This window comes from Urocitellus parryii, chromosome 1 (genome assembly GCF_045843805.1).
Source record: "Urocitellus parryii isolate mUroPar1 chromosome 1, mUroPar1.hap1, whole genome shotgun sequence".
Lineage (NCBI taxonomy): Eukaryota > Metazoa > Chordata > Mammalia > Rodentia > Sciuridae > Urocitellus > Urocitellus parryii.
The window spans coordinates 160,558,407-160,585,954 of NC_135531.1; the positions used below are offsets into that span (position 1 = coordinate 160,558,407).

Here is a 27,548-nt window from a genome sequence, read left to right on the forward strand (position 1 = left end):
AGAGCGTTTATGTGTTTGAAGGTAAGAGAAGGCAGTGAAGGCTTTTCCACATTCTTGGCACTCATAGGGCTTCTCCCCAGTATGAGTTCTTTCATGTATGCGAAGGGTACCAGATGCGCTGAAGGCTTTGCCACACTGTTTACATTCATAGGGCTTCTCCCCAGTATGAGTTCTTTCATGCCTGTGAAGGGTACTAGATAAACTAAAGGCTTTGCCACATTCCTTACATTCATAGGGTTTCTCTCCAGTATGAGTTTGTTTATGTTTTTGAAGGTAAGAAAATGCAGAGAAGGCTTTTCCACATTCTTTGCATTCAAAGGGCTTCTCCCTAGTATGAGTTCTTTCATGTCTGTGAAGTTTAGTAGATGAAATAAAGGCTTTGCCACATTGCTTACATTTATAGGACTTATTTGCAGTGTGAATTTGTTTATGTTTTCGAAGGTAACATAAGGCAGTGAAGGCTTTTCCACATTCTTTGCATTCATAGGGCTTCTCCCCAGTATGATTTCTTTCATGAGCTTGAAGTGTACTAGTTGAACTAAAGGCTTTCCCACATTGCTTACATTCATAAGGCTTCCTTCCTATATGAATTTGTTTATGTTTTCGAAGGGAAGAGAAGGCAGTGAAGGATTTGCCACATTCTTTGCATTCATAGGGCTTCTCTCCAGTATGAGTTTGTACATGGGCGTGAAGGGTAGAGGACTGAGAGAAGGCTTTCCCACATTGTTTACATCCATAGGGCTTCTCTCCGGTATGAGTTCTCTTGTGTGAGTGAAGGATGGAGGACTGGGTAAAGGCTTTACCACACTGCTTACATTCATAGGGCCTCTCTCCGGTATGAATTCGTTTATGTTGTTGAAGAGAAGAGGAAGAAGTGAAGGCTTTCGTACATTGTTTACACTCAAAGGGCTTCTCTCCAGTATGAGTTCTTTCATGTATTTGAAGTTTGGAGGATGTAGTGAAGGCTTTTCCACACTGTTTACATTCTGCCATATGAGTTTGTTTATGTACTTGATGTTCAGAGGAACAAGTGAAGACTTCACTACATTGTTTACATTCATAGAGTTTCTTCCCAGTGTGAATTTGCTCATGCTTGTGAAGTTTACTAGATGAAGAAAAGGCTTTACCACACTGTTTACATCCATAGGGCCTCTCTCCAGTATGAGTTCGTTCATGTGAGTGACAGTTAAATAACCGAGCGAAGGCTTTCCCACATTGTTTACATTCATAGGGCTTCTCTCCAGTATGAGTTCTTTCATGTATTCGAAGGGTACCAGATGAGCTAAAGGCTTTGCCGCACTGCTTACATTCATAGGGCTTCTCTCCGGTATGAGTTCGTTTATGTGTCCGAAGGGAAGAAGAACAAGTGAAGGCTTTTGTACATTGTTCACATTCATAGGGCCTCTCTCCAGTATGAGTTCTTTCATGCATTTGAAGTTTAGAGGGTGTAGTGAAGGATTTTGCACATTGTTTACATTCATAGGGCTTCTCTCCAGTATGAGTTTTTTCATGTGAATGAAGGCAAGATGACCGAATGAAGGCTTTGCCACACTGCTTACATTTATATGGCTTCTCTCCTGTATGAGTTCTTTTATGTACTTGAAGTTCATAGGAAAAAGTGAAGACTTTACCACATTCTTTACATTCATGGGGCTTCTCTCCAGTATGAATTCGTTCATGTGAGTGACAGTAAGATAACCGAGTGAAGGCTTTCCCACATTGTTTACATTCATAGGGCTTCTCTCCAGTGTGTGTTCTTTTATGTATGCGAAGGGTACCAGGTGAGCTAAAGGCTTTGCCGCACTGCTTACATTCATAGGGCTTCTCTCCGGTATGAGTTCGTTTATGTATCCGAAGGGAAGAAGAACAAATGAAGGCTTTTGTACATTGTTCACATTCATAGGGCCTCTCTCCAGTATGAATTCTTTCATGTAACTGAAGTTTAGAGGATGTAGAGAAGGCTTTTGCACATTGTTTACATTTATAGGGCTTCTCTCCAGTATGAGTTTTTTCATGTGAATGAAGGCAGGATGACCGAATGAAGGCTTTGCCACACTGCTTACATTTATATGGCTTCTCTCCTGTATGAGTTCTTATATGTACTTGAAGTTCATAAGAAGAAGTGAAGACTTTACCACATTCTTTACATTCATGGGGCTTCTTCCCAGTGTGAATCTGTTCATGCTTCCAAAGTGTACTGTAAGAAAGAAAGGCTTTCCCACACTGCTTACATTCATAGGGCTTCTCTCTTGTATGAATCCGTATATGTATATGAAGAGAAGAGGACGTACAAAAGGCTTTTGCACAGTGTTCACATTCATAGGGCTTCTCTCCAGTATGAGTTCTTTCATGTGAGTAAAAGTGAAAAGCCCGAGTGAAGGCTTTACCACACTGCTTACATTCATACGGCTTCTCTCCTGTATGAATTCGTTCATGTACTTGAAGTTCAGAGGAACATGTGCAGACTTTACCACACTGTTTACATTCATAGGGCTTCTCTCCAGTGTGAGTTCGTTTATGTATTCGAAAGTAGGAGAATTTACTGAAGGCTTTACCACATTCTTTACATTCATAGTGCTTATCTCTTGTATGAGTTTGTTTATGTATTTGAAGAGAATATGAATGAGTGAAGGCTTTCCCACATTGTTTACATCTGTAAGTGATCTCTCCAGGAGGAGTTTGTACATGCATTTGAAGGTTATTTGAAATAGTAATGGTGCCTCCACATTGCTTACATCCAGGTGGCTGCTCTCCAGTATGAGATGGTTGATATTTTTGAAAACACTTGGAACAACTGAACTCTCTTCCAAATGTCAGACCTCCATTAGGTCTATTTACGGTGTGCTCTGACACGTGGCATAGAACACTTGTGAGAGAAATGGAGGATTTTCTCTTCTCTTTACATTCATATAGCTTTCTTCCACACTCCTCATTTTCATATGGTTTGTTTGCAGAGTGAGATAAGATGGGCCTATTAAGGAAAACGTGACATGTGAAGATCTGTCCACACATATTGCTTTCACATGAACTGACTAGCAGAAATGTTCCTTTAAGACTAAGATTTGGAATCTCACTGAAGGTTTTTACACAGAGTACCTTTTCAAAGTTTTCCAGAGCCTACCATATGACTTCTGTAAAAAAAATATATAAGCACAATTTATGGTTGGATCATTAATACTTTTACATTTATTGTATTATATTATCAATATCAGGGAAAGTATGGGTTTTCTGTTATGTCTATACTGTATGCTCTTTGAAAGTCAATGTAACAATTACTTTATAAGACTGCTTCACCACAACTGCTACTAAAGCAGTGCTATCATAAATGAAGTTTTTTTTTGGGCTGGGGATGTGGCTCAAGCAGTAGCGCGCTCGCCTGGCATGCACGGGGCGCTGGGTTCGATCCTCAGCACCACATACAAATAAAATAAACAGATGTTGTGTCCGCCAAGAACTAAAAAATAAATATTAAAAAAAAATAAAAATAAAAAAAAAATAAATAAATAAATGAAGTTTTTTCACATTGTCAACAAGTCAATAATTTTTTAAAACAGTAAACAATTACCTTACATTAAAGTTCATTTTGGTGTAAAAAGAATAATTCATCTCATGCTTGTTTTTCTTGCTTACTTGTAGAATTATAGGATGGGCTAGAATTCCCTCAAAGCACTTGGTTTCCTCATATGAGTACAAATTACCTTACGTCTCTCTCAGTATTTGTATTCTGATATTCCATGTTCTGGTCCTCCCATGTGTCTCCTGAAATGTAGTCCCAGAAAAGTCATTAGAATCATCATGATTTCAGAATGCATTATGGGATTTACAATTTGGACAACTATACTGCACCCATTTAAAAAGATTTAAAAAGAGGGAAAAAAGGATTATGGTATTTATGCTGAAGAGGGCAATGACATTAGGCCCAATTTATTCCCCTAAGTACTCCCTTTCCCACATTCCAAATTCATGAAGGAAAAAAAAATCCTCCCAGGTGCTCTATCCTTGATTATGTAATGAAACATCGTCCTTACCTATAGAAGCCAGGTTTCTAAGGACTTCCTGCATCACATCTCTGTGGAGACTCTTCTGGGAAGGTTCCAGCAAAGCCCACTCCTCTTGGGTGAACTTCACAGCCACATCCTCGAAGACCACTGAATTCTAAAATACCCCACAAAAATGTAGTGCAGGCCAGGACAGAAAGTCAGAATGAGGGCTCTATTCTTAATATGTGAGATGCTCTCACAGTTGTGATCTCCAAATATTCAGTCTATGATTTGGTTGTTAAACTTGTACTCTGTCTGCACTCAATTCCCCAATCAGGCATTCCAATGTAAGAACTGAACTATCAGGAAAGCATCAGCAGAGGGAAAAAAAAAAAAATTCCTTCTCAATTTTAGTTCAGGCATGCTACTGAGTCATCCCTAAGATCTTTTTAGGGTGAATGTCTAATACATGGAATAATGAAGCCTTACTATATCATGTGCAGAAGAGACCTAAGATTAGATCTCCTGTCAGTACCTATCCTGAGAAACGCCTACCGACAAAGTTGTACTTTAGCTGATAGAAGGAGGTAAAGATTTGGACAGGATCTCACCAAACTAAGCATTTACACAGAGTCACAGTGCTTGACAGTGTAGGTAAGCAACATAGAAAGTGCTGAATGATTGCTTTACTCTGGAAATTGTATTATTTTGTCCCACTCATACAATGTAGAACCTCCACGATCAATGATTGCCAATCCATTAAAAAAAAGAAAAAGAACCCTCTGAAAACAAAGTCTAAGAGCTTTCATGATAGGCAACATTTCATTGAGGTGGTCACAACATGGCAACAGGGGATTGAGCTCAACCTGTGTGATTACAACCAAGACAACCAATTAGAATATATTGGTGCTTTATTCCAGATCAAATGTAACCTAGTAATTACAAGAACAATCATCAATAAACAACTTGTAATATCTTCAAATTAATATCAAAATATAATGGGAAAAGTGCCAAATACTTTTCTGACATTTCACAAACCAAACTCCTAGTCATCAATGGAAGGTACTTGTCCAAGCCCAATAAGAATAAGAAATGTGTAACACCTGTCAATATGTTCTAGATAGCAGATTGTTGTCTTACATCATATACAGTCATGTGCCACATGACGTTTTGGTCAATGATATTTTTGGATAATAATGGGCTACATAAAAATGGTTATCAATAGAAAAGGGATTATTGCAGTGTTTGTAGTGATGGAGGTGCAAACAAACCTAATGCATGATGAATTTTGGTAGCTTGTTAAGTGAAATGCTGTGTGGGGCTGGACCGTAGGAAGCACTTACATGAGACAGCCTAGTATGTAACAGCCATTCCTTCTAGGACCGTGTGAATACACTGTGGTGTATGTGCAATGGTGAGGCAGCCTAAATATAAACTACCAGAATGTTTAAGTGACACCTGAGTATAAATAAAGAACTTTAAATAATACTATTGGACACAGCTAGCATAGAGTTACCTGTAGGTATTCTGACCGTGGAAATGTACAGGGAAGCATTCTTCTGGTGAGGGGGGTGGTTACAGGTGCTCTGTTTCCTGTGCTTGGAATGTCCAGCAATTTCTCTTTGAAGCTATTAAGATAACTATACAGGCTCACTATCTAATTTATATGGTGATGTCCTTAGAGAAAAGTGGTTCTGTGTTTATATTAATCTGGACCTTATGTCAGTTAGTTAGCACTTGGGATTAAAGGAAGACTAAATCATAATGTAGTCATGGTAACAACAAGCTATGTAACTTGGGAGATAAATAAACATGGTGCTAGGAGGAGCACCACTTCTTTCTTGCCTCTGCATTATATGGGTAAGTCTCCGTTGTATTCCATGACTAAAACACCCAGTCCAGTGAACTGGGCTGCACAAAATAATCAGAGACAGAAATACCTTTACCTTTAGGTCCTGTCATGGCTCCTCTGACCTTAGAGGTCCATGGAAAGAGAGAGAAGCAGGTGCTAAACCCTTTTAATGGGAAGAAGCCATTCAAATGAGGCAAGAAGTAGGATTACAAGGGAACAGTGCACCCTCTGGGTGCACCCGATTCCTAGGGCCACTCCCAGTGCCACACGTTATTATCTGAACGAGGGAAAAGAGTGAGTCACCAGTCATGTAACTATTACACCAGACTACAGGTGATCTTTCGGATCCTCGTGGTGCATCAGGATTTAAAGGTGAGTGTGTGTGTGTTTAGAGTGGCTCTCTACAAGCCTTCTTTGTTCCTTTCTTTATAGTTAGCAGAGAAATGAGCCATAAGAGGGACCAAGAGAAAAGAAAGCTTTCAGTGGTTTGAAATTCATATAAAAAATTGACTAATGACAGAATGCACTGTTGAGAAGAGGAAATATTCACACACAATTTAAAAGATGAATCAACACAAAATGGTATTAAACTGAAAAAATGCATTATTTTCCTTATTCCTTGGACACATGTTAATTTATTAAACATTCTAGTGTGATATACAAAACTAAAACAGTTTCAAAATGTTTTTTTCTAGAGAAATAGAAAAAAAAGATTTTTATATAAGAAGAGTAAGCAATAATAAAGAATGAGAAATTCAAAAGAATGAGAAATTCAAATGCATTTAAAAGATGACAATGTATCAAAAAGTAGCCTGAAATAGATGGGACATTAGAGGGTGTGGGTGCATAGTGATATGAATAAATGCACAGCTGAAATGGAAAAGACTCAGGACATGCAGCAGGAGCAGAAAACCATGTTAACAACAACAACAACAAAAAAGGTTTAGAAATTATCCACAAAATCTGATACAACTAAAACTACAAACTACTTAAGGAAAATGATACATGTAAAGATATCTGGTATTTGCAAGCAAAAGGAATTGTAATCTACACAAAAAGTAACCATGAAGTCAGTTCAATCACTTTCTAAATAACAATGAAGTGTTTTACATAAAACTAAGAAGTATCATTCTAATGTTCACATGGAAATACAAGAAAATTAACAACAGAAGTAAAAAAAAAAAATAAACTGCAGAGCACCACATTTCCAGCTTTCAAAACCTCCTCCAACTATACTAACAAAGACAGAGTAGCACTGGTTTAAATGCAGACATATACAATAATAGGGGAAAATGGGGGACCAGGACACTGCTGACCCATGAAAAAAAGAAGAAAAAAAATGTTGCACAGCAAACAGGACCTTCAAGAAAATGAATGGCCGGGAAACTGTGTGTTCATGTCAACGCGTGAAGTCAGACCCTCCCCTCACGGCACATGCCTGCATGAAATCCACATGGACCAAAGCCCTCAAGAGGTGAACCTCACCCATTCTTAGAAGACAATGCAGAGCACAATCTCAAAACACTAGAGCACAATCTCACAATAATGGATTTGGGAACGGTTTTTTTTTTTCCATCTATGTGACTGATGAAAGAATAGATGAACTTGATTTCACCAAATGGCTTTCAGTCCTATGGTTTGCAGCAATGAGAGTGAAACTTTGGACACCACACTGAGTGGAACAATCCAGGCACAGAGAGACATCTGTGTGTACAAACTCACTCAGAGAAGCTACAAGTTCAGTTCACAGAAAGTACAAGAGTAGTCACCAGAACAGTAGAGTGTCCAGAGCATGTAGTGCACAACATGTCACTGTGCATTTCATAATAAAGCATGCGGAGTAGTCCACAGACACCCAGAAATGATAAATGTAAGGGTCAGAAGGGCTAAAGCCCTAATCTTATCATGACACACTGGAACAGATGTGCAACTAGCTCACTGCACCTCATCCACATGTGCAATTTAAAAGCGAATCAACACTAAAGAGTGAAAATTTTAACTTTCATCGGACACCACCAACAGAGTGAAATGGCAAACCAAAGAAATGTGGAAAACACCGGCACAACATGATTCTGGAGAAGGTTTGATACCTAGAAAAAGCAGCTGACAAAAATCAAACCCATCTTCATGACATCAACATGCACATACCAGGAAAAGAATGAAAAACCCTAAAAAGCCACAGGGATCTATAAAACCTGAGGCTACACTGAAGAGCAAAACCCTGTCTCCGTGACAGAAAAACAAGTCAAGGATTCCTGCTCTCACTACTTCTAGACAACACAGCAAGGGGTGAAGGGGGGCTCCCAGGAAAAAAATCACAGCATTCCAGACCTCAGGGCTGACTCACACAGCACCAGATACTGAGGCAAAACCAAGGACTCCACCATATAAAGGTGGGAAAGGTAACAGACTCAGACCCACTCATGGGCTGAGACAGCTGCTCAGGCACCCAGACAGGAGGAGAGAGGGACACCTCTGCACCCTTCACCACCTCTCACCCCATCAACAGTGACTGCCTGACACAGTGCCCATTTGCCTTGTATTTCTGGCTTCCTGCTCCCTACAGTCTCTACTACAAATGGATAAGGACATCTGACAGGGTTTCTTCACTGCTGTACCTACGAGAAAGCCTTAGACATGGGGGAGATCGATATCTGAGAAGTTCCAGGGCTCTAACACACAGAAGCCTCACACAAACCTCCTCACAGGCCCACAGCCACTCAACTGTCACAGGCTGAAGTGATCAACCCTACTAGAGCTAATAAATGAATTCAGCAAAGTGGCAGGATATAAAATCAACACGCATAAATCAAAGGCATTCCTGTATATCAGCGACAAATCTTCTGAAATGGAAATAAGGACAACCATCCCATTCACAATATCCTCAAAAAAAATAAAAATAAATAAAATACTTGGGAATCAACCTAACAAAAGAGGTGAAACATTTATACAATGAAAACTACAGAACCCTAAAGAGAAAAATAGAAGAAGACCTTAGAAGATGGAAAAATATACCCTATTCATGGATAGGAAGAACTAACATCATCAAAATGGCGATATTACCAAAAGTTCTCTATAGGTTTAATGCAATGCCAATCGAAATCCCAACGGCATTTCTTGTAGAAATAGATAAAGCAATCATGAAATTCATATGGAAAAACAAAAGACTCAGAATAGCAAAAGCAATTCTAAGCAGGAAGTGTGAATCAGGAGGTATAGCGATACCAGATTTCAAACTGTACTACAGAGCAATAGTAACAAAAACAGCATGGTACTGGTACCAAAACAGGCGAGTGGACCAATGCTACAGAATAGAGGACACAGAGACCAATCCACAAAATTACAACTTTCTTATATTTGATGAAGGGGCTAAAAGCATGCAATGGAGGAAGAACAGCATCTTCAACAAATGGTGCTGGGAAAACTGGAAATCCATATACAACAAAATGAAACTGAATCCCTTTCTCTCATCATGCACAAAAGTTAACTCAAAATGAATCAAAGAGCTTGATATCAAATCAGAGACTCTGTGCCTGATAGAAGAAAAAGTTGGCTCCGAGCTACATATTGTGGTTTTGGGCTCCAAATTCCTTAATAGGACACCCATAGCACAAGAGTTAATAACTAGAATCAACAAATGGGACTTACTTAAACTAAAAAGTTTTTTCTCAGCAAGAGAAACAATAAGAGAGGTAAATAGGGAGCCTACATCCTGGGAACAAATTTTTACTCCTCACACTTCAGATAGAGCCCTAATATCCAGAGTATACAAAGAACTCAAAAAATTAAACAATAAGATAACAAATAACCCAATCAACAAATGGGCCAAGGACCTGAACAGACACTTCTCAGAGGAGGACATACAATCAATCAACAAGTACATGAAAAAAATGCTCACCATCTCTAGCAGTCAGAGAAATGCAAATCAAAACCACCCTAAAATACCATCTCACTCCAGTAAGATTGGCAGCCATTATGAAGTCAAACAACAATAAGTGCTGGTGAGGATGTGGGGAAAAGGGTACTCTTGTACATTGCTGGTGGGACTGCAAATTGGTGCGGCCAATTTGGAAAGCAGTATGGAGACTCCTGGGAAAGCTGGGAATGGAACCACCATTTGACCCAGCTATTGCCCTTCTCGGACTATTCCCTGAAGACCTTAAAAGAGCGTTATTACAGGGATACTGCCACATCGATGTTCATAGCAGCACAATTCACAATAGCTAGACTGTGGAACCAACCCAGATGCCCTTCAATAGATGAATGGATAAAAAAATGTGGCATTTATATACAATGGAGTACTACGCAGCACCAGAAAATGACAAAATCATGGAATTTGCAGGGAAATGGATGGTATTAGAGCAGATTATGCTAAATGAAGCTAGCCAATCCCTAAAAAACAAATGCCAAGTGTCTTCTTTGATATAATGAGAGCAACTAAGAACAGAGCAGGGAGGAAGAGCAGGAGGAAAAGATTAACATTAAACAGAGACATGAGGTGGGAGGGAAAGGGAGAGAAAAGGGAAATTGCATGGGAATGGAAGGAGACCCTCATTGTTATACAAAATTACATACAAGAGGTTGTGAGGGGGAAGGGAAAAAAAACAAGGGAAAGAATTAAATTACAACAGATCGGGTAGAGAAAGCAGATGGGAGGGGAGGGCATGGGGGATAGTAGAGGATAGAAAAGGTAGCAGAATACAACAGTTACTAATAGGGCATTATGTAAAAATGTGGATGTGTAATCGATGTGATTCTGCAATCTGTATTTGGGGTAAAAATGGGAGTTCATAACCCACTTGAAACGAATGTATGAAACATGATATGTCAAGAGTTTTGTAATGTTTTGAATAACCAATAAAAAAATAAGTATGGTTTGTTAAATAAATTAATTAAAAATTACAGCTGATGGCAAACTGATCTCTCTTTTTTCCAGTTGTTAAACAAACAGGACGCTGCCTCCTTTCTTTGACTCCTTTAAAATGGGTTTTAAAAAGAATTGATAAAAGTTATCAACAGTCATGGTGAATCAACGTCCTGTATCTAATGTGTCATTGTCATTAATAATTTTTGTTAAAACACCTTATGCTTTACAGCAGTACTTACTATTTTAACCAGGAACTTTATACATATCATTGTCTTTTTTCAGGCTGTAATATTTTGCCTTTTGCTGATATGTACGGTAAATTAATTTCTGATGGTTATACTAAAATTTTATCATTAACAGGCATGGACACTCATGTTTTATACCTCACTTTTAATAAATGATAAATGGACTAAACCTCAAATCATTCCACAGCAAGCCAAATTAGCTGTCATTATCTCAGCAGTAAGATTGTTATTTACCACTTTAAATATTATCACAGATTCTCAATATTTAGCTAAGCTCGTGCCTCATATTTCCATGTCTTTGTTATCCCCTCATTTGGATTCCAACTTAGTATCTCTTTTTTTAGCCCTTCCAACTCTTTTACAATGTCATACTCTCCCATCTTCCTTGCTCATATATGCAGCCATACCAAGATTCCTGGACCTCTGACGAAGGGTAACACACATGCAGATGAACTGTGAAATCCCTTTGTCCTTTGTTTTCAGACTCTATGGAATCCCATGGATTCTTTCGTGAAAATGCTCAATCACTAATGAAAATGTTTCTATCTTTCTCAACAGGCTTGTGCTAGAGCCAACCACTGTTCTCACTGTGCACCCTTGTGGGCCCCTATGTGGAAAATTTGTAAATCTATAAATCCTAATACACTTTGGCAAATGGATGTTATCCATTTCTCTCCTTTTCATCCTTGTACCTTTCTTCACATTTCCACTGATATCCATACTGGGTTCATTTGTGCTAGTGCCCACAGATCTGAAAAGGTATCTGCTTGCATTTCTCATTCATTGCTTTGCTTTGCCACTATGGGCAAGCCTATTCATTTAAAGACAGATAATGTCCCTGTATATACATCTCGTGCTTTTGCACAATTATGTAATCAATGTAAATTTAAATCATGGAATTCTCAAAATCCTACTGAACAAGCTTTGGTTCAACAAGTGCATCAGACGTTTAAAGCTTGCCTTTTAAAACAAAAATAGGGACCTAGCCTCTCTCATATTAATAATGCATAAATGTTGTTTTAATTACAGATAATGAACAATATATAATACAAAGTTATTACTCATAATTGGCCATCTGCTTTGGATACACATTTTATTCCCAAATAGCCATTACCAAAAAATTTATGTAAAATATAGGGTCCCACCTTACCCAGGATGACAAGACCCCATGCCTCTGATCACATGGGAAAAGGGATAGACTGCTATGCTTACACCAACACCTCCTGTTCATATTCCATCTCAGTGTGTGAGACCTGACAATCATGAGCTGGCATCAAAACCTGATCATCAAATCTGTTTGATCCTGGATAAGAAAAGTCCCACCAAACAAAAGGACAATGATGAGTCTCCTCAAAAGAGAAGAAACATTAAAAGGTACATCAAAAGAGGATCCCAAGATACTAGACTTGCAGTGACTTGGGGGGACATAAAATCATTAACAGCCTTAGCTCAATAGCTGCTGGCTCAAATGGGGCGAGAATGCACTCCAGAAAACTTAGTTACTGCTTTGATTGCTAAACTCACACAAAACTCTGTAAATGCTTTGGTCTTAATAATAATGTTGTTCTGTTGTACTCAAGCCGTGGGAAATCCATTACAATCCAGACTCCCTAACTTCTAGAACCCATTATAATATCTGAATCACTTGGCTGAAATTATTAATTCATCTGAGATTTGTATCCTCCAAGATATTGGTATGGGAAATGTACTGGGCTCCTGTATTCTTCCTGTGTACCGACCTGCACATGAAATTTTGAGTATGACAATGTTCTCCAATGGAGTATCCAAAAACCAATATACCATAAAGATCCTTAAAATTGGGGAAATCCTCAAAATGTTAAGCCTTCTAATGCTATGATGTTACTTACCCTCACTATGGCTATAAATGCAACCAACACTTATGCTGAAATTCAAGGCTCTATGCATAAATGTGTTTCTTTGGGACAACTCTCATTTAATTGTACCAAGTTGGAGCCCATTATGTATGAAAATGGTCATGTTCCTTTACCACCAAGATGGTTCTTTTCTTGTGGAACATACATTTTTAATTATATACCTGCTAGAATGTTGCACAGTACCCATAGTTGTCTTAGCAGACTGTGTTCTTACCATCCCCAAACAATTTAATAGGCCACCATCTTGCAGAATGTATTCTTAAAAGGTCTATTCCCTGTGATAAAAACTGTGAAGATTCAGTAAACCTTCTCTCTAATGCAAAATTTGATGCTTTGACATTATCCTTTGTGAGTATCCATGGACTAATTGTCAGGGCTTATAAAACCACTATGAAACTGGCCTGTACTATGGTAAAAAAATACATATATTAATCATACTTCTATGTCCATTAATATGCTTAATGAATTCTTTATATAAAGAACTCAAAAAACTTACACCAAAAAAACAAACAACCCAATCAATAAATGGGCTGAGAACTGAGAAATAAAATTGATCAACAAATATTTAAAAAAAAAAGTGTTCAACATCTCTAGAAAATAGAGAAATGCAAATCAAAACTATTCTTTTTTTTTTTTGAGAGAGAGAGAGAGAGAGAGAGAGAGAGAGAGAGAGAAAATTTTTTAATATTTATTTTCTAGTTTTTGGCGGACACAACATCTTTGTATGTGGTGCTGAGGATCGAACCCGCACGCATGCCAGGCGAGCGCACTACCGCTTGAGCCACATCCCCAGCCACAAATAAAAACTATTCTAAGATTTCATCTCACTCCTATCAGAATGGCAATCATCAAGAATAAAGGCAACAATAAATATTGGTGAGGATGTGGAGAAAAAGTGCACTCTTACATTACTGGTGGAACTGCAAATTGGTGCAACCACTATGGAAAGCAGTATGGAGATTCCTCAGAAAACTGGGCATGCAACCACCATTTGACCCAACTATCCTACTCCTTGGTTTATACCCAAAGAACAAGATCTTAAAATCAGCATACTACAGTGATGGAGCCACATCAATGTTTATAGCAGCTCAATTCACAATAGCTATACTATGGAACCAACCTAGGTGTGCCTCAGTAGATAAATGGATAAAGAAAACGTGGTATATATACTCAGTGGAATATTACTCAACTTTAAAGAAGAGTGAAATTATGGTATTCACCAATAAATGGATGGAGTTGAAGATTATCATGTTAAGCAAAATAAGCTAATCCCATAAAACCAAAGGATGAATGTTCTCTGCAATATACAGATACAATTTTTCAATAAGGCAGGGGGCACTAGGAAAGAATAGCATTACATTAGATAAAGTGGAGAAAAGTGATGGGAGGGAAGTAGAGGGAATGTGGGGATAGGAAAGACAGTAGAATGAAACAGATATTATTACTGTATGTATATGTGTGACTATGTGACAAATATGATTCTGCAACATGTACACTCAGAAAAATGAGAATTATATACATGTATGATATATCAAAGTGCATAAATACATTCTATTGTCCTGTATAACTCAAAAAAATTTAAATAACAGCAAAAAAAAATACTTAATGAAGAATAAAAACTATATCAAGCCATTCTCGACAATCGGGCTGCAATTGATTAACTGTTATTGTTACATCATAAAGGATGTCAGGACTTAATAATATGTATTGCTTCAATTTAAGTGATAATGATAATTCTATTTCTTTTTTTTTGAAGATATTATCCTGTCTTTATTTTTTTTATTTTTTTATTTTTTTTATTGTTGGTCGTTCAAAACATTACATCTTACTTGATATATCATGTTTCACAATTTGATTCAGAAGGGTTATGAACTTCCTTTTTTACCCCGTATACAGATTGCTGAATCACATCGGTTATATCAGTTACATTTCCATTGATTTACACATTGCCATTCTAGTGTCTGATGAATTCTGCTCTCTATCCTATCCTCTACTATCCCCCCTCCCCTTCCCTCCCCTCCCCTCTTCTCTCTCGACCACCTCTACTGTAAAACATTTATTCCACTTGTATTCTTCTTCCCTTACCCCTCACTTCCTCTTGTATGTAATTTTATATAACACTGAGGATCACCTTCCCTTTCCCTGCAATTTCCCTTCTCTCTCCCTTTCCCTCCCCCCTCTCATCCCTATTTAATGTTAATCTTCTTCTCCTGCTCTTCGTCCCTACCCTGTCCTTAGATACTCTCCTTATATCAAAGAAGTCATTTGGCATTTATTTTTTAAGGATTGGCTAGCTTCACTTAGCATAATCTGCTCTAATGCCATCCATTTCCCTCCAAATTCTATGATTTTGTCGTTTCTTAATGCAGAGTAATACTCCATTGTGTATAAATGCCACATTTTTTTTATCCATTCATCTATTGAAGGGCATCTAGGTTGGTTCCACAATCTTGCTATCGATAATTCTATTTCAAAGGAGTTGATTACCTTAAAGATACCAACAAGATTATGGAGGTTTAGACTTGTTGGATTGGCTCATTTTGTGGTTACCCAATTTCATCTGGATCAAACAATTACTCATAGGTGAATGTTTACTAGGATTCATAGGTGGATGTTTACTGGGATTGTTACGTTGCACTTACTGTTCTCAATACTTACCCTATTTTTTGCCCCCACCAGCATTAAGAAAAAAGAACAGATATTATTCATGTAAAAGGCCTTAAAGGGGGCGGGGGTAGCTGTAGGTATTCTGACCTTGGAAATGTACAGGAAAGCATTCTTCTCTTGAGCAAACTCCCAGGGAGTAACAGCACTCTGTTTCCCATGCTTGTAATGCTCAGCAGTTTCTTCTTGAAGCCATTAAGATAACTATAAAGGCACACTATATAGTTTCTATGGTTACATCCTTGGAGAAAAGGGACTCTGTGTTTATATTAACCTGGACCTTATCTCACTTAGCTAGCACTTGGGATTAAAGGAAGACTAAGTCATAACTAGTTATGGTAACAATGAGCTATGTAACTGTTGAGATAATAAACAGGGCTGATGAAGAGAGTTGCCACTTTTCTTCCTCTGCATTGTATGTCTACGTTTCCTTTGTTCACTTCTTTACAGTTAGCAGAGAGATGAACCATGAGATGGACCAAGAGAAAAGTTTTCAGTGTTTTAATATTCATATGGAAAATTGACTAATGACATAGTACGTATTGTGCAGAAGTAGAAACATTCACATTCAATTACAAAGATGAGTCAAGAAAAAATGTTATCTAATTGAAAACAATGCATTAGTTTCCTGATTCCATGCACAAATATTAATTCATTACAGATTCTTGTGTGAAAACAAAACTAAAACAATTTCAAAATTTTTTTTCTAGAGAAACAGAAAACATTTTTACATGAGAATAAGCAATAATTAAAAATGAGAAATTCAAATGCATTAAAATTAGAGGAATTAAAAGATGAAAACAAATCAAGAAGCAGCCTGAAATACATGGGATGTGTATTAGAGGGCATGGGGGCATAGTGAGATGAATAAATGCACAACTCAAATGGAAAAGAGCCAGGACACGGAACAGAAGGTAAAAACCACATTAAAAAATGTTTAGAAATTATCCATGAAGTTTGACAATTAAAACTACAAACCACATGAGGGAAATGATACATATAAAGATATCTGGCATTTGCAAGAATAAGGAATTGTAAATCTACCTAAATATTATCCATGAAGTCACTTCAATCACTTTCAAAATACCAATGACATTTTTATATAAAAATAAAAAGTATCATTCTAAGTTGACATGGAATTACAAAAAAACAAACAATGGAAGAAGAAAAATACACTGGAAAGCACCACATTTCCAGCTTTCAAAACCTCCTCAAACAACACTAACAAAGACCCAGTGGCACTGGTTTAAAGGAAGACACACACAGCAGTCGAGAAAAATGCGGGATCAGGACACTGATGACCCACACAGAAGGAAATGATGCTGCACAACCAGGGTCATTCAAGGAAAAAAGGACATGCAGGGAAATGAATGGCCAGGAAACTGTGTGTTCATGTCAACGCGTGAAGTCAGACCCTCCCCTCACGGCACGTGCCTACATGAAATCTACATGGACCAAAGCCCTGAAGATGTGAACCTCATCCATTCTCAGAAGACAATGCAGAGCACAATCTCACAACACTAGAGCACAATCTCACAACAGTGGATTTGGGAATGGTTTCTGGGATATTTTTCCATCCATGTGATTCATGTAAGAATAGATGAACTTGATTTCACCAAATGGCTTTCAGTTGTGTCATTTGCAGCAATGAGAGTGAAACTTTGGACACCACACTGAGTGGAACAAGCCAGGCACAGAGACATCTGTGTGTACAAACTCAGAGAAGCTGCAAGTTGAATTCAGAGAAAGTACAAGAGTAGTCACCAGAGGCAAGGAAGAGAGAGGAGAAGGGACAGGGAGGGACTGGAAGAGCAGACTGTGTATCAGGTACTAAAATACACTCAGACGGGGCCAGCAGGACTGCTCTCCAGAACAGTAGAGTGACCAGAGCATGTAGTGCACAACATGTCACTGTGCATTTCATAATAAAGCATGCGGAGTAGTCCACAGACACCCAGAAATGATAAATGTAAGGGTCAGAAGGGCTAAAGCCCTAATCTTATCATGACACACTGGAACAGATGTGCAACTAGCTCACTGCACCTCATCCACATGTGCAATTTAAAAGCGAATCAACACTAAAGAGTGAAAATTTTAACTTTCATCGGACACCACCAACAGAGTGAAATGGCACCCCGAAGAAATGTGGAAAACACCGGCGCAACATGATTCTGGAGAAGGTTTGATACCTAGAAAAAGCAGCTGACAAAAATCAAACCCATCTTCATGACATCAACATGCACATACCAGGAAAAGAATGAAAAACCCTAAAAAGCCACAGGGATCTATAAAACCTGAGGCTACACTGAAGAGCAAAACCCTGTCTCCGTGACAGAAAAACAAGTCAAGGATTCCTGCTCTCACTACTTCTAGACAACACAGCAAGGGGTGGGGGGGGGCTCCCAGGAAAAAAATCACAGCATTCCAGACCTCAGGGCTGACTCACACAGCACCAGATACTGAGGCAAAACCAAGGACTCCACCATATAAAGGTGGGAAAGGAAACAGACTCAGACCCACTCATGGGCTGAGACAGCTGCTCAGGCACCCAGACAGGAGGAGAGAGGGACACCTCTGCACCCTTCACCACCTCTCACCCCATCAACAGTGACTGCCTGACACAGTGCCCATTTGCCTTGTATTTCTGGCTTCCTGCTCCCTACAGTCTCTACTACAAATGGATAAGGACATCTGACAGGGTTTCTTCACTGCTGAACCTACCAGAAAGCCTTAGACATGGGGGAGATCGATACCTGAGAAGTCCAGGGCTCTAACACACAGAGGCCTCACACAAACCTCCTCAAAGGCCCACAGCCACTCAACTGTCACAGGCTGAGTGATCAACCCTATCTCATGTGTCAGAGCGGTGGCTCCTGGACCCTAAACCATTTCGCAAAGTTGGGGAAACCCAAATGAGTTCACAATGTAGGTCCACATGATTTCCTGCCCTACAAAGTTCAGCGCACCAGCACTCATGATTTTCAAAACCTGGAAGCACCCCAGAGGAAGACGTGTTCCCAAGGTCAGGAGTGAAAAAATTAATAAACAAAACTCATAAATTTAATAATCAAAAAATCAACTTTTTACTCATAAAATTCTGAAATGGAACTTTAAGTTCATTTACAATGACACTCAAAAAATAAATATAGAAGAATAAACAATATAATAATAATATATAATACATACATAATATATAGCAAATAGAAAATTATAAAACTTGTTTTCTAAACTGTAATGCTTAGTGGAAGTAGCTCAACATCCAAATAAATACCATTCTATGCTCATGGACTAAAGGTTTAATGTTATTAAGGTGGTGATACTCCCAAAGAATCTACCAATTATATTTAAACCCATCAGAATCCCGGGTGATGATTCCTTTTTAGAAATTGAAAATGTCATTCAACATTACGAGGGACCCAGAATACCACAGGACTTTGAAAACAAGAACAGCAGTTTGACTAGCACTTCATGAGTACAGAGCTCACTTCAAGTCGGCAGTAATCAGGGTGCAGTAATGGTACCTGGAACACCATGTAGAAGAGAAATGACAGCAGCCTCAGGGAGTAGAAGGTCAGCCAAATAGCAGTGGAGCTGCTCCACAGGGAAAATAAAGCAGAACAAATGTGACCCTGGAACAGCCTCAAATTTCACATAACTTCATGATGCACCTCAGTCCTTACTACAAACCCTGGGACTCAGCACCATCCTGTAGGGAGCAGCCTGAGCGCCCTGTGCAACATCAACATGCTACAGTGATAAAGTCACACCACAGTTCACCATATCAAGGCCAGCCCAGGATGCCATGAAGAGAAAAAAGAATAAAGAAATTGAGGTACACATACACAATGGGATTTTGCTCAGTCATAAAAAATGAAAGTATGTCATTAGCATGAAAATGGGTAGAACTGGAAGACAACATACTAAGTGAAATAAGTGAGAGCCAGAAACTCAGATGCTGAATGTTTTCTTTCCCATATGTGGAAGCAAGAGCAAAATCAGGACAAAAAGTGGGATAGGCAGGATCCCGTGAAAATAGAAGAGAGGGAGGAGAAGAAGAGGACAGAGACTGAGATAAGGGAAGAAACAGGAAATGAGAGAACACTGGAGTGGAGTTGAACAGATCATCCTACGCACATAGATGACATATCATGATGAATTCCACCATTATGTTGATTCATAAAGCATAAATTTGAAATAAATAATAGTAGGAAATCTAGTGAGTAGAGGTAAGGAAACAGAAGGAAAGTAGGAGAGAAAGGAAAATTACTGGGGACTGAAGTGGAGTAACTTACACCAACCTAATGTTTGCACATTATGTAAAAAGTAAAACCCAACATTAGCCAGGCAAGGAGGTATACACCTTTAACAGTAGCAACCGATGAGTCTGAGGCAGAGGATGCAAGTTTGAGGCCAGCCTCAGCAATGTAGTGAGGCCCTAAACAAGTTAGGGAGATGGTCTAAAAATAAAATATAAAAAGGGCCCAGGATGTGGCTCAGTGATAAAGTTCCTCTGAGTATAATCCCTGACAGCAAAAAGATAAATAAATAAAACAAACCCTAATATCACGTATAACTAATATACTAATACAAATGGGGGGGGGGGTGCAATTTGAGAATATATGAAAACTACTGCCCTGGGTTAGACACTCAGCACAACAAAGGAAATGGGAATAACAAAACATAACCTATTAGGAGCTTTTTTTCTTAAAGTCCTAAAGCAAGTCCAATGAAAACAATGATCAAATAGAAGATTTTTTTTCTTTTTCTTTCTTTCTTTTTTTTTTTTTAACCTCACCCCTGAATAAATACATTTGACATTTAAGGAATACCTAGGTCTCTGATAAGTAAGCAGACGAATTTGAAGTGACAGAAAGGGCTGGTGCTGAGGGAGCACAGATGTGTCAGGCTTAAGGGGCAGATAAGGTCCCTGCCAGCTGGACATCATCCCACCTGGTCCTGCTCACTGAAACACTCCATGATCACCCTCCCAGGAAACCTGACCATGACTCCAGGCTACAAGTCTTATCAGGTTTGCATAGCACTGCACTGGGGTGGGTGGTCCTTATGCTCTGGGAGAGTTTTCCTCCTTCACAACTGTGAGAGAATGCAAGGGCAGGAATCACTGCTGACCTGGCCCCTCAGCACCAGCATCCACAGGCTCACTGTCCACCTGTCTCCAAGGAATGGGAACAGGGCTTGGGGGAGACAGTGTCCCTAGGAGGCAGCTGTCTAGATGAGGCCTATTCCAAGAGATTCCTCAGCATAAGGGCCTCCAGCTGCTCCCCTCACAAGCTGAATGACACACTTCACAATGTCCTCTAGAAGGAGCTGACCCAGGGCCTAAAATTGCCTGCTTCCTGTAGGACACAGGGCAGCCTACAGAACTTGACACAGCCCCAAGCGGGGCAATACAGTGGCTGAAAGCACGGAACCCTGTCAGGGGTCCAAAGGAAACCTCTCCACAATTTGATAAGGTATCAATTCCTGGGGAAGGAAAAACAGAGAGAGAGAGAGAGAGAGAGAGAGAGGGAGGGAGGGAGGGGGAGGGAGGGAGGGAGGGAGAGAGGGAGGGAGGCACAAGTTCTCTTTACAGTGAAGTTCCAGGTGACTGTTCTCTCCTTTCATCATATGGAAAATTCACAAAAAGAAATGAAAATGCTGTGAACTTGGAGGGAGAGTCAGATCTGTAAATATGAGAAAAGGACAGGAATATTAAGAATGTACCAAAAGCCCTGGTAGGGCATAGGAAGGGGAAAGGAGGGTGACTCCTTGAGAGAAGAAACACAGATCCCTCAGACCAGCATCTTCTACCCAAGAGCCCCACACCTAAGGCAGGATCCCATGAGACCCGCTGCCTTCACTTCACACTGAGTACTTAGGGCTGGGGTCCAGCTGGGCAGAGAGAATTCTGCCAAAGTAGCTGCAGACCAGGCAGCACACTGGGAACCCACCTGCACCAGCCCACACCATGGCCATCAAGGGCTGAGCTAAAGCAGCATCTGACTCAGGTACTCTTGGGTGACTATAGAGATGACAGTGGGAGGCCAGAGGCCAGCCACAGCAGGTTCATCACTTGTAACAAGCCTACCTCCCACCTGACCAGACCTGCCCCACACACTCACCATGTTCCGCCTTCTGGGGAGACCTGACATCCTTCTTATGGACCTCATAGCACCTGCAGGTCACAGGGAGACAAATGTGAGCCAGAGCCACTTGGGCCTCACACAGCAGAGAAGACACAGTCCTGGAGATGGATTCTGAGCTCCACAGGGTGAGAGATATAGGCTTCTGAGACTATGGAAGGCCACCCCCTCCCACCAGCTGCCTGCTAACTAGCCAAGGCTCCACAAGACCCCTCTATCTCCCCAACACAAATATGCACACTCTGGGGCCCTGACTGCCAGGAGATGCATCACACTCCTGATACATAGGCCAGGAAGACAAGGTATTGGCAAAAGCCCTTTTCAGGCAGGACTTCCTCCCTGCAAGGGGACCTGCCCCACCAGGGGGACACTTCCACTCATGCAGAGCTGAGCCTGGCTTTCCACAGCAGGTCCTGTTGGCTAGGAAGCTCTTCTGGGCACAGAGTCCCAGGCATATGTGAGGAATTTCAGCCTTGGTTCCAAGGCAGCCTACCAGGACCTCACAGAAGATGTGTGCCTGGTCAGGCCTGACTGGGAAGGAGGGAGCCAGGCATAAATCACTTGGGAAAAGGCTGGGGCTTCTTGGGCAAAGCCTCCTCACACTTTCACTCTGTCAACTCATTTTCAGACAATAATAATAATAATAATAATAATAATAATAATAATAATAAAAAAAAGACAATCAGGAAGTACAAGTATTAAGTGCATAAAAAATGAATTACATGACAATTACAAAAAAACTCAGTGAAAGAACAAGCAAACATTTGAACCAGCTCAGGTTAGAGCCTGCCTCACTCACAGTTCAGAATAAATACCCACTTGCAAAGGGGTAATCACATTCCCATATTGGGAGCCAGACTCTGACTGCTGAAATGTAGCCCCAGAAAGGCTCATTCCCTGTGTCCAGGAGGGGACACCTAAGAATTTATCTCTCAAAATCCACCATGCTTCCTGTTCTACAGATATACTTAATAAGATAAATTCAAAGGAAAAAAAAAAGAATGATACATCTATAAAAAGGGGGCTCTTCCACCAAACTGCAATAGGGGGCAAGAAGGCTACCCTACCTCAGGGCAGATGTCTGCAGTCTTTACAAAGAGAAATGAATTCATTTGAAAGGAAAATTAAAAGATAAAAATATAACCTAAAAATAAATTCCATGAGAAAATGACTGAAAACCATTTAAAAGACCATGGAAATACACAGAAAAATGCTCATACTAATGGTATTCAGTGAAAAGCAATATATAGCCACATGGAAGTAAAAAAGGATAGACAGGTAGGAGGGTAAATGGATGAATGGTGAGAAAGCTGCTCCTCACACTGCAGCAGTTTACCCATTATCAATAACCTGAGAACTTCCCTATGTGTACAAAATTATAAAGGGTACACACTTGGGGACCAAATTTAAAAATAGAATGAAATTGTCAAAAATGTAAAAATGAAACTGGAAACAAGTGAAGTTCCTGAAGCAGGAACAGGGAAGGAAACTGGGAGACCCAAAGACTCAGACAGCACAGGAGTCTAACCAACTGAGGCAGAGAAACCACACATTGCACATTATAGAACTCCAGTGATAGAGCACTAATGGTAACATTAAGGTACTGAAAACTGAATAAGACAGAACTAAGAAAAATTCTGCTTCCTCACAGCTGGTTAAACTGAAAGGAATGACAGAACTGGCACTGCACTCACCTCCAGGCAGAGGGTGGAGAGAGCAGGGAGAGAGGGCAGCCTGCCCAGGACCAACCCATCCCTATTTGGACAGGAATATATGGGTGTATAATTCTTACTAAACTGAGCATTAAAATAATATTTCAACATCAAATTTCTGCACCCAAATAAATATTAATCCATAATATAAAAATCTTCCATTCAGTGAAGGAATAAAATTCTTGACCAGGTGACAGGCTATGACTTTTATCCCACTGGCTTAGGATGCTGAGACTGAAGGACTATGAGTTCAAAGCCAGGCTCAGCAACAGGGAGGCATAAGCAACTCAGTGAGACCCTGTCTATACATTTAAATAATAACAACAACAATAATACAAAAAAAAAAGGGCCAGGGATATCTCAGTGGTTGAGTGTCCCTGAGTTCAATCCCCAGTACCTAAGAGGGGAAAAAAAAAAAGAACTTCCTACATTCTTGGAACAAAGTGGAATTTTATGGCACCAAGATTTGATAAAGAAAACAACAGGAACCAGCTCAGGGAAGCACCCTCTCACCCACAGTACACCAGGAATCTCTACTTTGTGACTAACTCTTCCCCAAGCTTGGGGACCATTCTCACAGTAGATGCAGCTCAGGTGGATTTTCCTAGGAAATGAGGAAAACATGAGCAGCTGGGACATTTGGTTATGGAAGGTCACTGTATTCTCTTTTCCCTAGAGTGGAATGTTCCCTCCTGCAGGACCTCAGTTCTCACTGATACCCAAGTACCCACCAACAGGTACATGGAGGTTCTGGCCTGTGAGACCTTTTCCAAGAAACCACTTCTGACACCTACAACGTGAGTTTGATGAACACCAATCCATTCTCCAAAACTACTGGTCACTCAAAAGTTCAATTCTGACACCACCAGTCAGCACAAACCCTAGCTCAGGGTCAGCTCCACAACACTGCCCCATTGTAGATGCCAGCTGCAGGGCAGGAGGGCCAGTCCTGCTGAGAGCAAAGAACTACAAACTGGAGACTCCTATCATCCCCTATTCAACTTCAATGATTTGATTTTAACAAAGCACATCATTTATGTTCAATTTAAAAGACTCAACTTAGGATTGGTCAAAATGGAAAAGATATGTAAGAAAAAGAAAGTGCCAAAGGGACTCCTGTGAAAAAAATCTAAGATTGAATAAATACCCCTCCTCTGCATTCTGCTAGAGCAGTTCCTGCACAGACACCCTCTTCCCATTGTGACTCAAATGATGCTCCTTTTTAGCCCATGGCAGAAACACACTGATCCTGAAAATCCCTCCCCTCTTCTTTTTTCTCATAAGCAATTAGGGATTTCGTTTTCAGGGATCAGAAAAATACTTTTTAAGCAAAACTGACTCAAGTTTCTCTCCTTAATCCAGAACCCTAAACTCTGACCCACTGGTAGCTAGAGCCAGTATATACACTTCTTCCTGACCCCTCCTGAGATCAGGCTGACTTGTGGTGAAACATTCTCTGCCCTGGGATCTGATCCTGCCCTGTCCTTGCTGCCCTCCCCTCCAAAATACAAGAGCGGATGTTTTGGTGAATCTTTGTAATGAATGAATCAACTTTTCTACCATAGGTACTGGGATAATGTACTCACTTTCTGCAACCATACTGAAACAAGATCTTTCCTATTTCTTTTCCAGGTAGCATTTCCAAAGCCAAGTCCTGGAATTCTATTTTAAACCACTCTTCCACCCCCAAAACCCCAGTAAAAAACACATCTGAAAAGAGAAAAAGATATATAAGAAATTTTAACTAGAGAGTTGCAGTGGTGCAGGCCTGTAATCCCAGTGACTCTGGAGGATGACAGAGAAGGAACACCAGTTAAAATCCAACCTCAGCAAGTTAGCAAAGCCCTTGTGAGGTTGAATTTTGTAAAAAAGAAACCAACTTCTGGGCTAGGGATATAACTCATTTGGTAGAGTGCCTGCCTCGAATGCACAAAGACATGGGTTCAATCCCCAGCACCACAAAAAAAAAAAAAAGAAAAGAAAGAAACCAAGTTCTCTACCACACTTTCATCTGGGAATGCATTCATATCTACTGCAAGCACACTGCAACATAGGATTTCCCTTTTTTCTATTCCCACATAACATTCCAAAAGCAAAGCCCTGGAATTCTATTTTAAATTGGTAGAACACGCCCCCCACATAAATAAATAAATAAAAGAAGGCATCTGAGAAACTCAGTAAACTCACTCTGGTGAAGAGAAACAGTACTAAGAATTTTTAACTAAAATAATATAGGATCAAGTGTTTGCTTGTTTTCTGTTTCTAGCCTTCTTTCTTCCCCTTGAATTATCTCTCTCTCTTACCCTTTAGGAATATTTCCTAATCAACCCTACTAATAAATTACATTTTACAATTAATAGAAAAACTGACACTAAAATACCTGAGCCAGTCTTTCCAAGGCAAAAACCCGGGGAGCTAGCTGCAGCACCACTGGACACTGACCAGCTTCAGGTCAGGCTTCTGTCACCAGGTACATCCTTCCACCTCCCTCCTGCTGCTGAAGTGCTTTGTAGGGCTTTGCTCCACCTTGCTGGGGTCAGTTTTCCCTGCTCTTTAGGATAACTGTTCTTCCTTCAAAGCTCTGAGCCCATCCAAAGGGTAGGAACCATATATGTCATGTTCCCTCAACACCAGCATCTCACTGCCTAACCTGGGTGTCTCTAGTTGCTCCCCTGAGAGGCTGTACGCCACATCTCAGGCTGTCCTCTAGGAGGAGCTGATGCAGAGCCTAAAATTGCCTGCACCTTTCAGATCACAGGACACCTGTGCGCTGCAGGCACACTGAAACATAGGATTGCAGCAGCCCCAGGAAAAGACAGAACAATGACTGAAGACACAGGACCCTGTGTGGTATCCAAAGGACACCTCTGCTCAAAGACTCTGCACAGGTGTTTGTACCTGGGCAAGATGAAGAGATGCATAAGTGCTTTATAAACACAAAAACTCAAGTTCCAGGTAATTCCTCTTTGCTTTCCACTTGTGGGAAATCTTGGCCCACATAAAAAAAAAAAAAGAAAAGAAAAGAAAATCTTTAAAAGTGCTATTCGTTAAAAGGTGAAACTACCACAATTAAAACACTATCTGGTCAGGTTTAGTGGCACATGCCTGCAATCCCAGTGCCTGGGGAGATGGAGGCAGGAGGATCCCGAATTCAAAGCCAGCCTCAGCAACCACAAGACACTAAGCAACTCAATGCGATCCTGTATCTAAATAAAATACAAAATAGAGCTGGGGATGGGGCTCAGTGGCCAAATGCCCAAGAGTTCAATCTTGGGAACCAAAAGAAAAAAGAAAAGGAAAAAGATAGCACTGTCTACTTGAACAGTAGGCTGTGGAGCAAATCGATGATAAAGTGCGCCCTGGAGAGTGCAGCTGCCATCTGGGAATGCGGGCAGGGAACTGGAATTGTAGAGGTCTGCTGCCAACACTAGTAGGAGCAAAGGTCCCAATGGAAAATGGATTTCATACCCAGCTTCTTGCACATTTAGGAGTATGTGTTGAAGGGTGCACAGGTTAATTCTGTGGAGAAAACACGGACAGACCAAGACCCCCAAAGGCCAACTTCTGACTGACAGAACACACCTGAGTCCAGATTCCCTGTTACCCTCCCCTGCTCACCTCACACTCTGGGAGCGTCAGGCTGCGTGCTGCCTAGATATGACCCAGGGAGGTCACCAACAGGGAACGGAAGAGGGCAGGGACCAGCCCTGAGAGAGACCGACCCAGGACGATTAGCCAGAGAGGACTGGGTCACCCTCTGCAGCTGAACTCGGGGACCTGCCACCCATCCCACTCCGCGGGACCACGGGGACAAGGTCCAGGGCCACCCGCCAGCAGGGTGACCTCGGGGACCTGCCACCAAGCACTTCCCACCCCTCGGGACTAGGGATAGGGCCCAGGGTCATCCACCAGTGGCACTCTGGTCGCCAAAGCAAGTGCTCACCGGATCCCGCTAGTCCTGGCCACACTCACCGTTTGGGGGCTCCAGGGTGACCCGCCGTCCTTTCTAGGGACGTCTGGTTTCCGAACTCTTCGGGGCGCCAGGTTATGCGAGTCCCCGGGGATCCGGTGAAGAGGACAAAGGAGCAAAGGAGGAAGGAGCTCAGCAAGGGAAAAGAAAAGCCGCGAGATTGCGAGAGCCCGCCCTTCACCTTCCTCTGCGCACCTAATTGGACAGTTCCTCTCCTGCT

The 27,548-nt window shown here is 40.6% G+C and overlaps 1 protein-coding gene and 1 long non-coding RNA gene across 2 annotated transcripts in view; both read right to left on the reverse strand.

Moving 5' to 3' along the window:
• LOC144256640 (uncharacterized) overlaps window positions 1-27,548 on the reverse strand; it is a 152,288-nt gene that overhangs the window by 111,228 nt on the left and 13,512 nt on the right. The window lies entirely within an intron of this gene.
• LOC113177860 (uncharacterized) lies at window positions 818-27,446 on the reverse strand. The gene is given in 6 exon segments (XM_026382370.2): window positions 818-930; window positions 933-2,971; window positions 3,699-3,759; window positions 4,029-4,155; window positions 21,626-21,678; window positions 27,331-27,446. Coding segments are annotated over 5 exon segments (2,304 nt in total). The 5' UTR covers window positions 21,674-21,678; window positions 27,331-27,446; the 3' UTR covers window positions 818-901.